A 14,900-nucleotide genomic window follows, 5' to 3' on the forward strand; every position below is an offset into this window, starting at 1 on the left:
AAAAGGACAGAGAAGGAACTAAAATGACTAAAATTGAACTTAAAAAAAGAAAAAAAAAAGGTAATTGGTCAACTTTGTGTTGACAAGTTGGGTATGCATAGAGTGTTTGAATGGGTTTTTAGTGTTTGTCATTTATTGTTAGGTACCGACGATGGCCATAACTGAACACAAAGCTTAAATACCACATGGAATATGGATACGCTCCACTCCCACTGCGTGTGACCGCACGACCCACGTCGGCGGCGGCCATGGCAGACCCAAGCCGGCCTCTAAAACTAGGGCTAGCTGTGAACTTAATTTGTCTCTTCACTGTCATTCAATTGCTCTTTTTTTTCTTTGAAACGCTAATGCGATTTCGAACTTTGGATGGTAGATATATATGTTGTGTAACAAATTGCTTGAAATGGTGATCGAGTTTGTTTCATACGGATAAATCGTGTGTGTATAAGAACTAAGAAGAGTCAAAGGCTACAGACAAGTTATGACCAATTGTAGTGAAGTTTTGGGTTGCATTAAATGATCATCCACCAATCCCCCAACGCTCCAACGCGTCTCAAGAAGAACCACTTTAATGGAGCAGTACATAATTATCCAAGTGGGCGAAGGTGAAGCCTATATATATTCTTAGTCTTGTGAGCAGCCAAAGTCAAGCTAAAAGATCTTGGGTCAAGTTAAGAAGCTAGCTTCCAATGGCTTGTTCTCCAAAATGGTGTTCTCTCGGTCTCCTCCTCCTCTGCATTGTGCTCCATTTGAGTGCTACCGCTCTTGGAGATAAAAAGGTTGATAAGAGTGGATTTAGGGACGATGACTGTGGATGGGGCAGGCGCTGCGGTGGCAGATTTGGAGGACGTGGACCGCGCTTCGGTAGGGGAGGTGGTTTTGGTGGCGGTCGAGGTGGCGGATTTGGTGGTGGATCGGGTCGTGGGGGTGGGTTTGGAGCTGGTGGTGGAGTAGGCGGTGGGGGTGGCGTTGGTGGAGGTGGTGGCTTCGGAGGCGGTGGAGGAGGTGGATTGGGAGGTGGGTCGGGACATGGAGGGGGATTTGGAGCCGGCGGCGGCGTTGGGGGTGGTGCTGGAGGAGGAGTGGGCGGTGGAGGAGGCGGTGGAATTGGCGGTGGGTCAGGTCATGGTGGAGGTTTTGGGGCTGGAGGAGGTTTTGGGGCTGGAGGAGGTGTTGGTGGTGGTGTTGGTGGAGGTGCTGGAGGAGGAGGAGGTGGAGGCGGAGGCGGAGGCGGAGGAGGTGGCGGCATTGGTGGCGGGTCAGGTCACGGTGGAGGTTTTGGAGCCGGAGGAGGTTTAGGTGGTGGCGCTGGTGGAGGTGGAGGTGGAGGGGGAGGTGGTGGCGGCGGCGGCGGCGGCGGCCTGGGTGGGGGATCAGGTCATGGAGGTGGATTTGGAGCAGGCGGTGGCGTAGGAGGCGGAGGAATTGGAGGCGGTGGAGGAGCAGGAGGAGGCGGTGGTGGTGGTGTAGGTGGAGGGTCTGGCCATGGCGGCGGATTTGGTGCCGGTGGAGGTATTGGAGGAGGTGCCGGAGGTGGCCTAGGAGGAGGTTCTGGGGGTGGTGCTGGTGGGGGTCACGGCGGAGGATTTGGAATCGGAATAGGGATTGGAGTAGGAATTGGTGGTGGAGCTGGTCACGGCGTTGGTGTTGGCTCTGGTTCCGGTGGAGGAGCTGGTGGCCACTGAAATTCCTTCTTCGTTAATTTACAAATAGTTTCGAAGCCGAGTTGCATTTATACGCCGTTCATAATGCAAATGATGTAGTTTCAATCTTTGTTTATTTTAATCTATATATTTTTAAAATAATCGCTTTAAAATACAAAATCTAAATCAACATTTACAAGAGTATGTATTAAAATGAAGAAAACGGAAGGAGTAGACGTTTTATAGAGACCAAAATGAATGGACGGGGAAAAGATAAAGAACCTTATTAATATTTAAACGTGGACATGTATTTATGGATATTTTAGAATGCATATGTCCCATTCAAACTTTCCCCGGGAAAGTGAGACGTGACATGAAAGTTGGGCCTCTCGGTTTGATATCTTAGAAGGCCCAAAAATAATCTATCGGCCCACGATCATATGGGCCTTGAGGCAATCTTCCCTTCACGGAGAACAAAGAGGGATCTAACCCTTACACAGTATAAAATATTAAAATACTTTATTTTTAAATCAAGTTTTTTAAAAAATAAATACTAATTAACTACTATTTCTTTAACTTAAAAAAAAAACAACGCCGCCTAGATCTTCTAATATTTCTAGTTAAGGTAATCAATTATTAAAAATATTTGGGGCGCTGTAAATAATAATAACGATAAGAATTTATAAAAGGAGTAATCATTTTTCAATTTTGTAAAGGTAAAAAAATCTAGAGGTCTGACCCTCGTATAAGAAAGTAAATGTTGAATATACCCACACGGAGCCTAAGATAATGATATACCTAATATACTAATGATATACCTGGTATATACCTGTTCAGTTTCTCTTATTGAACTATGTTGTATTATTTACATATTTTAAATGAAGTGTTCGTCTTTTATAACCTAAATGTTTGTCTTCCATATCGAATATGAATGTTGATATACCTAATTTATTATATTTTATTATATTGTTCAAAGAATCAATAACACTACTTGATTATAAGTTTTTTTTTTTTTGAGGAAATACTTGATTATACGTATTGAGATATCCATGATTTATCAATGATATATCTTAATTTGATACCTTGAAATCTGAAAAATTGAAATAATTGCTCTGCTACTTTAAGATATTGCGTATAAATAAAGAGAGAGATAGCCTGGTTCCTATAGGCTCTTGACTCTTGAGCGGCTGAGAATGTTCTGGGAGCTGATGGATGAGTAGGCTTCCCCTTTCGATTCACGGAATGTGATTTGGGACACGATGGGAGTTTGCGTGCCTGGTAGGAAAGAGATCTACTGAATGTACAGTTCCTTTGTTCTTCTGGCTATGGTTCTTTCGATTCTTCTTTCTTACTTTTTGATTTATGGTCTGGCCTTTTTCAACCTCTGATACTCCACCTGTACCTGAATACGAGCCTTGTTCAACTGTGCCCACGGACCCGTAAGCCCTCGAGGCAAGGCGAAAAGGAAGAGATGCTCTGAAGCCAAAAATCAAATTTTAAATATTTGACTAGCAACCCATTACATATTTCAAAAAATTTAATTGAAAGTATTATCCTAGTGAAATTATTTAACCGGAACCGCACTATGGCACGAGAATTGAGAGTTAGGCTTTGGCCTTGTTAAATCTACAGGCCTAATTCATTTAATAATAATAATAATAATAATAAAAGGCTAATCCATTCGACGTGTCGTCCAATAAGCTATTTTGAAATGAAATGAAAAGCGTTTGATTTCTAAAGCCTACGTGGACGGCAAGGATATGGAAGAGAAATTATATGAAAATATTGCCAAATTGACCGTCGTTTTATTTTAACTTTTAAATTTTAGTTTGAACCGTCACCTTATAACATATCAAGGGGATCTTAATCCAACTGACAACTTCCCTAATTATTTGTTTTTTAAAATTGATTTCAAATATAATTTCTTTCTTTCATCAATTATATCATATTCAATGATAATTGATGAATATGACACATTATGTCTCTATTTAATTATTTTAGAAAGATAATTATCTATAACTTCATTTAGATGCACACAACTTGCATAACACAAACTAATTATTCCAATTTTTCTATCATAAGGTTGGGTTGCATGTATTGAGTTTATAGTCTAATTAAAATTATCTGCATTACAAATTTAATTCAAAAAAATGGTTGTTGCATTTATTTAATCCTTAATTTTAATAGGTTTCTAACATCAAATTATTACCTAGATATTGACATATAGTATGAAGAATACATTTTGAACTAATAAAATATATCATGTCAAGATTGCGTTAAAGATGACTTATTAGAATTAAAAAAATACAGAATCAAAATTAAAACCTAAATTTATAATTTAGACAATAAATTTGCAACTTGATTGATTATACTAGATTTAAATTTTGATTTAATAACAATTGTGTAGTTGGTTGTGATATGCGTGAGGGGGAAAAAATTGTTTTAGTTGGTTGTCATCTGCATGACAAACAGTCTTTTGTACGGATGGACGGTCAAATTAATTTTCAATATTTTTAATACCTATGATTTTTTTCTTTCTTTTAAAAAATTCAATTGAACGTCCTACAACATGATATTTGCTTGTAAAACACCTGTCCAATGTCCATAGCTTAATTAGTCAAAGTATTTATAATTTCTAAGTTGAAATTTTAAATATCCATCTCTTTTTTTTTTTAAATTGTAAGAGTTTAAAGCAACACTTCCCCATATATATATATATATAACGAAAAATTAGAACGTAGTTTATTTTATGTTAATTAATAATACCTTAAATCAATATAACAATTCTATTTAAAACATTATTTTCAAGTTAAAATATATCTGAGTTGACATATTTTTAACCTGGATCCTTCTACTTTCATCATTTTAATCTTAAGTTATTAAACATCCTTTACTATTGATGAGAAGGAGGAATAGAAAATTGGACAATGCCACGTATCGTCTCAAATAAAAGATTAGGGTTATGCTCACATATCATGTAGCAATTCGGATCAGTCAATTTTAAACTATTTCATTCTTTTGTGTCTTTCTTCAAGACCAATCAATAATCTGTAGCTTGAGATTGAAAACCGCCTCATAACCGCATAACTTCTCACTATCATAGTCACGAAATCCTAGTCGAGATTCATGTAACGTGCATAGTATTCAGAGTTAACTGTTTTTGTTTTTTACTGTTCCAAATCTCGAGATTGATCATTTTTTTGACTGAAACAAAAATGATAATAAAACTTTTATCAACGGTATGGATAAAGAACTAAACTGAAGTTAAAGGTTTTTTTTTTTTAATAGAAACTTGAAGTTAAAGTTAACCAGGGTAGAAATTTAAAATGCAAGTCAATTCAATTTTTGTTGTTTTTTTTAATAATCACTTAATTTTCTTTTCATCAAATTGCAATATATAATTTTTTTAAAAGAAAAATCAATGTTTTGCTAGATGGAAAATCAATATTACTTTTTCCATACTACTTCACCTATTATAATAGGTTACTTAAAATTTTACTTATGATATAATCCATTAGTAATGATCCACGATTGTAGGTGCATACCGACTCATTCTTATTTTGGCCAAGAAGTTTTCAACTCTATTTACCATTCAAATATATATATATTAACATTATCTTGAATTAGAAGTCAAATTTTTAATGTCATTTAATCCAATGAAGGTTGATTATTTTATTAATTCTGTCTAGATCATTGATTCTTAGACATGATAATAATAATAAGCTAATATTTAGATAGCTTTTATTTTCTCTATAATATAACTTTTGATGAATATATAGAACAGAAAAAAAAAAAAAGAGACATGTTGATGGAGTTGATTTCTCATTTACCACGTATCATCGGTTCATAGATGGGCAACAATGAACTACCTCGATGATTCACTTAGAAGAACAAATTTTGGAGAAAGAAACCAACAGCTCGAACCTTCTTATATCCCGAGCTGAACTACTCAAGCCTTGTGTGAGGTCTTCCTAAAGGTGGAGTCGGCCTACATTTTATACCTCGGCGAACCTTGTCTTAATGGATGACCCGAACCTTCAAAAGCATATGCAAGCACAAACTTCCAAATTAAATCTTAGACAACACATTGTGATTTCTAGAGCTGTGGAAGAGCAGTTATAGCAAGTCTAAGGTCTTGTCAGAGGCTCTCTCGAGTAATATTGACTTGAGAGCATCGGAGCTAATTACTCTTTTTTGGAGGTCCCTCTATTCATCGGTTATACTAAGTTCAAGTTTCGTAGCCTTTGGACATTTTCTTGATCAAATACGTGTATATAGTTTAAAAGAGAACATGCATCAAATCTCGACTAAGTTGATGACAAATCACAACGATTTTAAAATACCAATTGTGATTTGATATTTGTTTCCTTAAAAAAAAAAGAAGTGAATATATAAATAAAAAAATAAATAATAAATATTAAAACTTTAAACAATGGTGTTTGGTGTTTAATTTGACAAACCATAACCAATTGAATTATAATCGAAAAATGACATTTTACGTTCTTTCTTTCTTAAAAATAAAGAATCAAAATGATTCAATATAGACCTTTATTAATCACCTAGGTCTGGTCAACTCATAAAATTTTGAATTATACTCAATTCTTTTGGCTTGCTTGAATAAAGTGAATTTTTCCCCGGGACTTTTTTTTTTTTTTCTTTTTTGGTATATTTGCTTTATTTTTATGGATTACATTAATTGACTTTAGTTTAAATATACAACAAAAGTAAATAAATCAATTATTAAACTTGTTGTTCGATTTTTTTTTTTTTGAAGATTTTGTTTAACAAAAAGTTAATAATTTGCTCTATTAATAAAACTCTCATTTTTTCAAGAAGAAAATAAATTGATTAGATATTTCAAGAAATAAAAAAAAAAATTGAAGTCATGCATCACACGAGATCTACTTATCATTGTTTTTTATTTTAAATATTATAAATTATCTTACTTTTAAAAATTATAAGGAAAAAAAATGATCCTCCTGATTCATGGTGTTTTTTTTTTTGGGTCAAACATGGGTTGGTCATTTTTCACCTTATGAGTTGACTTTTGAATTTCCTAAGAAAAGGAAAATAGAGATACAAGTAATAAATAAAAATAAATAAGAATGAGAATAAGAAAATTCTTAAAACGTTTGGAAGCGTCAAGTGAAAGGAATATTTCCATTCTAAATCTTTAAAATCGTTTTCATATAAACATCATGTGCTAATGAAAATTATAACCCAATCATGTTGGTATTTTTGGTTGAAAGCTTATTTTATATTTATCATATGATCTCACATATATATATATATATACATGCCCCAAAATTGAAGGTGATTGCTCTTCCTAGATAAATAATTTATTTCATAATAAACACAACAATTAACAAATTTAATAATATAAAAGTTTAAAAGGACATTAATAGTTACAGTGGTAAGAAATGCAAACAAAATCTCACCGTTGGTAGAGAAAGAGGTGATTTATAGTATACAAGTGAGAATTATTATTTCTATTGATACGAGGTCTTTTGGTGAAATTAAAATTCCATAATAAAGATAATATCATACTAAAATTCTATAATAAGATAGGGTTATTTCGCTTTGCTTAACTAATGAAGTTGGGATGTTCAAATCATTTATATGTTTGGTGGTAACAATTAAATTAGTAAAATTTAGTCACTATATGGAAGTATATATATTATATGTTCAAATTTCCTGAGTTGTACCTGCATAAAATTGTAATCCTAAGGATGACTTGAAAATAGTGAATCAATAAAATGAACTACCAATAAAATATTAAAGAGAGGTTTGATTTGATTTTTTCTTCAAGTTTAGAATAGGGTTCAAACCTAGAGCACACAGTTTGAGTTAATTGATAATTCAACAGAATTGATTTAGTCTAATTAAATGACTTTTTAAATATCTTTTTTTAGTGTGATTTCATGTTTTGTATGATCAGAGTATAGATTAAATGGGACAATAAAATTAAAAAAAAAAAAAACAGGCGCCAGTTTTCATCAAACTTTAATATGTTTTGAAGTTTCCTCCCAGGAAAAAAATGTTTTTGAAGTTGAAAAATAAGGATTTGACAAAAAGTATAGATAAAATTATATATTTAGTGGATATTATATTACATAAACATTGATATGGTGTCATGTAAATACTAATATAATGTAAAATATTAATTCTTCTTAAAATCCCTTTGATTTGGTCGGTTCCATTTTATACATAAACGAAGGGAATGAATGGATTAATTAAATTTGCTTTAATCTCAAACTTTGACTAAATTAATCTAATAGAAATTCATCCATCAAACAAAAAACGCAAAAAAACTTCCTTCTTTGGAATGCATCTTGATTGACTTAAATTATAAAAGTCATGCCCTTATTTTTAACAAATTTTCCCATTGTTAGACCAATCATCAAATATTATTTCCTTCAATAGAAGCAATAATAATAATAACAATTAAAAAGGCCACCCTTCAATTTATATAAATAGAGACCAAATCACCCAAGAAAAAAAGCACAAAACTTCAATTTCCACTAATTCTCCCCCCTAAACTCTTCTCTTCTTATTTTTCTCACCAAAAATGGCTCAAAACCAAATCCACACCCTCTTCATTTTGTGCCTTGCTTCCTCCATCTCCATGACCTTGCTTCTTTCCGTTGAAGCTAAAAAAACCAAGTTCACCATTTACTTCCAAGACTATGCTTTTGGTCCCAACACCACCTTCTTCCCCGTCGTCGGCCTCCCCGGCTCGACACTCAACTACACCGACTTCGGGACATTCTTTGTAACCGACGATTCGATTACTGCCACCCCAAATGAGGATGCGCTGAGCATCGGCAGAGCTCAGGGGATCTACGTCGTCACCGGGCTCGATGGCCGAAACCTCCTCGTCCTCCTCTCCTTGGTGTTCACAGGTGGAAAGTTCAATGGAAGTAGCATTGAGATCCAAGGAACCAGCAGACAATTTGACCTTAATAGAGAGCTACCCGTTGTTGCAGGGACAGGAAAATTCCGTTTGACAAGAGGGTTTATTAACACAGATACCGTTTCTTTCGATGCAGCAAGAGGATATTCTGTTATCCAAGTCAACGTCACTTTGATTTATTAATTCCGTGGAAAATAACAATCTCGTATTTATGTTGGTTCTTTTAATGTTAAAAATATAAATAAGTGATTAAATATATCATCTATTAATTCAAATTTTTAGACTCATGGTGATTTAACATTGTATTAGTATAGAAGGGCTGTGTTGAATGTTTTGCATTTTTTTTTCTTTGATATTTCTTCGAATTATCGAGGAATTGTTTTGCTGTAACATTGCAGTTGCTCCATTGTTCCTTAGCTTCACAAGCTAACAAAAGCTATGGATCTCTATATGTTAATTATTATATAAATGTTTAATATCGACTATGTTACATGATAATCTTCTTGCTTGTAATTTTTGTTGTTTAACAATATTCCTGAATTATTTTTAGTCAATTTCTTAGAAGTTTTTTAAACATTTTCCTTTTGAAGTTTCCTTTCTTTTTTCTTATTCCCCAATTTTCTTCTTATCCATTTATGACTTATTTATCAAAATATTATCCATTTACGACTTACTTATCAAAATATTATGCAGATTTATTGTGATATGTTTTTTTTTAATGAGTATGGGGATTTGAACCCCAACTTAAAAAAATAAAAAGATAAATATTGCTGAATTTATATCATGTTGACACAATGACATATATATGAATAATTAGATGATTATGGTTACATGACATAATAATAGATCCTCTCATAAATTCTTAGGTTTCTTTCAAACGTTATGTCGATGTTGGATTCTACCGAGCTGAATAAATCAGCTTGCGTCGATTTTGAAGCGAGCTGCATGAGAATGACCCACAAAAAAGGAACAAACACTCTGACGTTCAAGTCAATAGAAATTCAAACTATGGTAAATCGTGCTGAGACAAAATTGCGCACCTGAGTGAGAGGGGTGAGTCCTCTTTTTGTAGGCAGTGGGCGTGGGACAATTTGGATGGTTGTGGGTTATCGGGCTTGAGGTCAATATCCTCAAGTGGACTAAAGAGAACTTGATGATTCTTCGATTGGTCTAATCTTCAGCCTAGTCCTCAGGGCACGTAGGTCAATCTTCTCCTTTGAATTATTGGTTGAACAGATTTGTCTTCTCCTTTGAAGGCATGAGCTTCACCATCATAAGCCATGATTCTGAAGAAGGGAGATTCACTTTGTGTCTTAGAAAGCCTAATTCCCTCGCGAAGCTAAGCTAAGAGAAGACGTGCGAGAGAAGGATTCTTTGAAAGAACCAAGTAATTTCAAAGCCACCTTAATTCTCAAACCCCAACTTTCCAAAATCAACCATCTTTCCACAAACCCACCTCATCAACTATTCTTCCACTTAAATCCACCAACAACCATGCTTCCTTACGGATTCCACGACCATAGAAATTTCTTGCTGTTGGTCATTTACCAAGTTTAAAATTTTGATCTTGGATGAAAATGTCAAGGTATCAATTTTATAGAAATATAGATAGAAATATTTTTGTAGATGAGAATTTCAAAAAAATTATTAAAATCATTGGAAATTGATGGAAATATTTTGAATTAGTTTATGATATTTTAATTGTGGCTTAATTAGGCAATAATGGATGATTTTTAGAGTGTGTTTGGGAGTGATGGTAGAATAAGTGATTTTGAAGAAAGAGATTTAAGTACAATTGATTTTTCAAAATCACCATTTAAAATATACCTTAAACATCAATTTAAAATGATTTCAAATTTTTCTAAAATCAATTTTTTTGATTTGTCAAACATGATCAATGGAAAATGGGGTGATTTGACAATAGCAGAAGTTCTCTCAAACGTATCTTTAATCCTCTTACTTGTATTATACAATGGAAAATTTGTCTAAAAATACATGTAATATTTGTATTAGAATGCCGATTTCAACATAAATTTTGATAGAAATTATTTGAATTAGTTAATAAAATTTTAATAGTGGCCAATAAGTTACCTGAGAACTTACTTGAGAGATTAGATGAATGCTCCACATTTGAGACTTAAGCAATGGTCGCGAGAAACAAAGGTTCCTAAGATGAACCTATTTAACTTAAGTAATCTATTTTCATATGTAATTAAAAATAATTATGAGAAAAAAGCCCTAAAGAGAGAAGATAAAGAAAAAGATAAAAAATGAAGTCAACAATTTAGTCGCAAATTGAGATTTAATTTAAACAAGAATTCAAAATTTAGATTTGAACAGATTGAGATGTATTGTCCCACATCGAAGAAATCCACCGAAGGTGGGTGCAATGACTCCCTATAAAATGACATTCTCAATGTTTGGGCTGCCACTTAAGTTTCGGCCCGTATGAAGTTAAAAATTTTGGGCTGTTAATATTAATATTTTGAGATTAGTAGGGTCGATTTAGGAGATTAAATTACATAAAAAGATGGAAAGTGATAGAATTTACGCTATATTCATCTCAATAATAAATCATTAATAAAATACGAAATTGGTAAATATTTATTAAGATATATGAAATCAAGTAAATTCAAAATTCAAAAATTGGGATTTGATTTCGTAACCTCTTCATCAAGCTTCCGGTCACGTTTCTGAAGAGATATCTTCGGCGGGTGCTTCTCCGTTTTCTGCAGAAAATATCTTCGGCAGCCTCGGTCGCATTTCAAAGGGCAACATCGTCACGCTTCCTTCGTCTCTGGCGGCTACGTCGACCCATTATCCTGTAAGTTCTAATTTCATCTTCTTCCTCCATCGCATGATCAATCCAGACCGTTTGTCCTTGGAGATATAGTTCTTATTGTATATTCTAAAATTATGTTTCATTTTTTTGACAGAATCTGTTGCTCTCTAGTTTCTGATATCTCAATGTATCTGCTAATATCATTTATAATAGTGTATATTTGAGTTTATATAATATAGTGATACAGATTAGGATATATCATATATATCTACATAAAAGTATCTCCATATATACCGGTGAAACAATTTCCATGGAAAATCGGATATATAATATATCTCTAGTTTACAGAGGATTTTCGGTATTAAATTGGTATATACGAGTATATTTTTCTTTATTCGTTTGTTCTGAGTAACGTATGTATGGTGATATATAGTGTTTAGATAAGGATATATATTATATCTCAAGATTTATGTATCTCGATATATACGGATGGTGATTTAAAGTTAAAAATATATTGGACATATACCGTTAATGATTTACATCAATACATATGGATAAATTTTATATCGCATAAGGTTTAGTCTATGTTATATCAGATATATTATATACTCAATATGTTATAATTTATACCATGTCACGGTAATAGAAGTGCTCTACCTACATGACATTTATAAAAGTACATTTACTTACATGGGTATAAATTATATACTACTTAATAGGCGTTTATACATAATTGATAGTAGATTTCAATAGTACAAGTATATTATATACCCATCTATGTACTAATCCCTATCTTATAATAACAAAACAACATGAACATAATTTATTCCCATAAATATGAATAGCTAAAATGTAATTTAAAACAAGATAGTAATAGGAAGTGCAGAAATAATGTGACAGTGGAAAAAACTGTGACAGTGGAAAAAACTGTGATATTAACCTGTAATCATAAGAAATAATAAAAACAATGTAATTGCTGGAGGCGTGAATGACGGTGGAAAAACCAGAATTCATGTTTTGAATGATGAGTGGCGTGTATGTCTTTTTTTTTTTTTGAACAAGTGCGAATGTGAGAGGAGTGCAGAAAATTTAGATTACCATTTTGAAACATTGTAGCACCCAGCGTGCACCACATCAGAAATCGAAGGGAAAGTGTTCGTAGCACCGTAGCAGACGACAAGGATGTTGTGTTGGGTAGTGAACGAAGAAGAAAACGGAAACAATGGAGGAGAGACGAAAAACGGAAGAAAAAACTGAAGAAAAAAACGAAGAAGAAGAAAATCGAGGTATTTGGAGAAGAAAACGGAAACAATGGAGGAGAGATGAAAAAAATAGGGATTTGGAGTAGAGAATTAAAGAATTTGAATTGAGGTAATATCTATGAGGTTCACATTTATTAAATCATTGTGATATTAATTTATGGAAATAACAATTTTATATTTCAAAAAATCCAAATCGATTAATAAATGAAAATGCAATCAATAGGGATAAATTCAGAATTAAATGAAAATTCTATCGGTAGAAATTTAAAAGTGTAAATTTATAGAAATTTACATATTTATGTAAATAAGTTTCTAAAACAGTCCTCTGAAGATATTATCTCTAATATTTTTATATTCGAAGATTTATGTTCGAGATTTTTGATATTTTATTCGAGAGTTATAAAATATGAAAAATATAAAAATTGTAATTGACATAAACCTCTATCGGTCCATCTTTTTTGTCAAGACATTTAAAGCCTCGACTCTTGCTAAATTTTTTGACCAAAAAGCAGAGGAGAAAAGCACTATTGTACATTTTACTTTAATTTCTCACTCGAATTCTGCGTCATTTCAGGAAATTATGCGCTTGACATCCTTATTTTCTCCTCAAATCCCAAACGTCAAATCAAAATGGATGTGTTTAAAAGAGTGGTAGACAAGTAAATAAGTTGCAAATCCATGGTCTTTTCTTTTCTTTTCTTTTTCTGGTCCTTTTAATTTCGGTACAGCTTTCCCTCGCAACTTGCTGAATTACACATCTCATAGATATTCTCAAGATTCAAGGCCGAGTTCAAGGAAGCTTGGTTTGTTTTGTTTTTTGATGTGGTTTGTTGAGTACAGCAGGAATAGTCCAGTTGGGCAAAAATCAGAGCAACCTAAAAAGAAAGAGAAAAAGGGTACGGCTATTTGCTAAAAGGGCACAAATGGGACCATTGGAGGGAGACTTTGGATGATGTGAAAAGGCCTTCCAATTATTATACGGAACTGACAGCGAAATTTTGTTTCTAGTGTTCCAACTTTTCCTTGTGGCGGCGGTGGGTTCTGTTTAATCACAAAACCGACTTTTCAAAAGCCTCGAAAATTCCTTGTCCATAAAAATCTAATTTGCCTAAAGAAGAAGTACGAAATGGGATAGTCATTTCTCCACTCAGATCATACGAAAATGGACTGGAAACACTGTAGAAACTGCTGATGGTTTCATGGAAAAGTGGGGAATTCACAACAAAAATAAGATTGTGCAGATTTCCCAGGTCTGTTTGAGGGTGGAATTTTATTGCATAAAGAATCTAGCGACACCGAGTAAGAGAAAATGATATGATGAATGAATCGATATCAAATTCGAATCAGTATGTGTTAAGGATAATGGTTCCAAGTTCCTAAGTATCTTCACCATAGTATGATATTGTCTGATTTTGACTTAATCCTCGTGACTTTGCTTTTGATTTCACCCAAAAAACCTCAGAGATAATTCAGACTTTGTTTGCATTCAACTTCCAAACCCAACATAATGATTCGAACATCATGAAATGAATAGTTAAAAAATACCACTTTTCTTTTCGATAACTCAACTATAAAACTCCAAAATTAAGCGTACTTGGTTTGGAATAATCTTAAGTTGGAAGCACAAAAGCATGTTGAAAGGACTTGTGTTGGCCTGTAAGGATAGTCTTTGTTCTTTTAAGTACGTTAGGTAAAGACGGTGGCGCAACTAGAGCGATTTCCCTCTTTCATTTGTTTTCCGATAAGATCCCTAAAGTCCACAAGTGTTGATTCATCATTTTTTCCATTGAAGTGAAAACAGAGTCGATCCTTAAGTTCCAACCGTCGTTCGTGGTCGAATATCAGAGGTTGTTCCAACTCAGTCCATAGATCTTCTTGGGAAATTTCCGCTTAGGGGGTTGCACAGCAGGATTGCGATGAGCTGGAGCCGCCTCTGTTGATGCCATCGACCTACTAACTGAAGCTAGATTTTGAGCCTCCGAACCCGCACATTTTTCGGCCCGACACAAGAATCACAGTGGAATGTCAGGGCAACAGGGAAATAGCAATTCAAGAGCACTATGTAGCACAAAGAAAAGTAGGTAGCACTAATTTTTATTACGGAATGTTGGATAAACAATGTATCTATTGAAGGCGAAGAACAAATCTCACTGACAACAACTTTATCCACTAAAGAAACATGGTTGAATGTAGCTGTAAAGGGTTCAAAACAAGTCATATGTTTAGGTCACAAAGTCCAAAATGGCAAGCCCCAAAAGCACACCAACATGCAGCACTTTTCCTTCTAAATTTCTATATAT

The 14,900-nt window shown here is 33.7% G+C and overlaps 2 protein-coding genes across 2 annotated transcripts; both read left to right on the top strand.

Annotated features, from left to right (window-relative positions):
* Positions 1-625: 625 nt before the first annotated feature.
* Positions 626-1,805, top strand: LOC148211628 (uncharacterized). The gene has a single exon (XM_088122449.1). It carries the CDS (start codon positions 690-692, stop codon positions 1,683-1,685), a length of 996 nt encoding a protein of 331 aa, XP_087978575.1. The 5' UTR covers positions 626-689; the 3' UTR covers positions 1,686-1,805.
* A 6,342-nt stretch (positions 1,806-8,147) lies between these two features.
* Positions 8,148-8,841, top strand: LOC111007950 (dirigent protein 22-like). The gene has a single exon (XM_022280503.2). It carries the CDS (start codon positions 8,212-8,214, stop codon positions 8,737-8,739), a length of 528 nt encoding a protein of 175 aa, XP_022136195.1. The 5' UTR covers positions 8,148-8,211; the 3' UTR covers positions 8,740-8,841.
* Positions 8,842-14,900: the final 6,059 nt, after the last annotated feature.

This window comes from Momordica charantia (assembly GCF_013281855.1).
Source record: "Momordica charantia cultivar OHB3-1 chromosome 4 unlocalized genomic scaffold, Mcharantia_2.0 BLBB01000004.1, whole genome shotgun sequence".
NCBI classification, from domain to species: Eukaryota; Viridiplantae; Streptophyta; class Magnoliopsida; order Cucurbitales; family Cucurbitaceae; genus Momordica; species Momordica charantia.

What these genes read in the sequence shown, in the direction of transcription:
- LOC148211628 (XM_088122449.1), top strand. Translation starts at nt 690, where the DNA reads ATGGCTTGTTCTCCAAAATGGTGTTCTCTCGGTCTCCTCCTCCTCTGC.
- LOC111007950 (XM_022280503.2), top strand. Translation starts at nt 8,212, where the DNA reads ATGGCTCAAAACCAAATCCACACCCTCTTCATTTTGTGCCTTGCTTCC.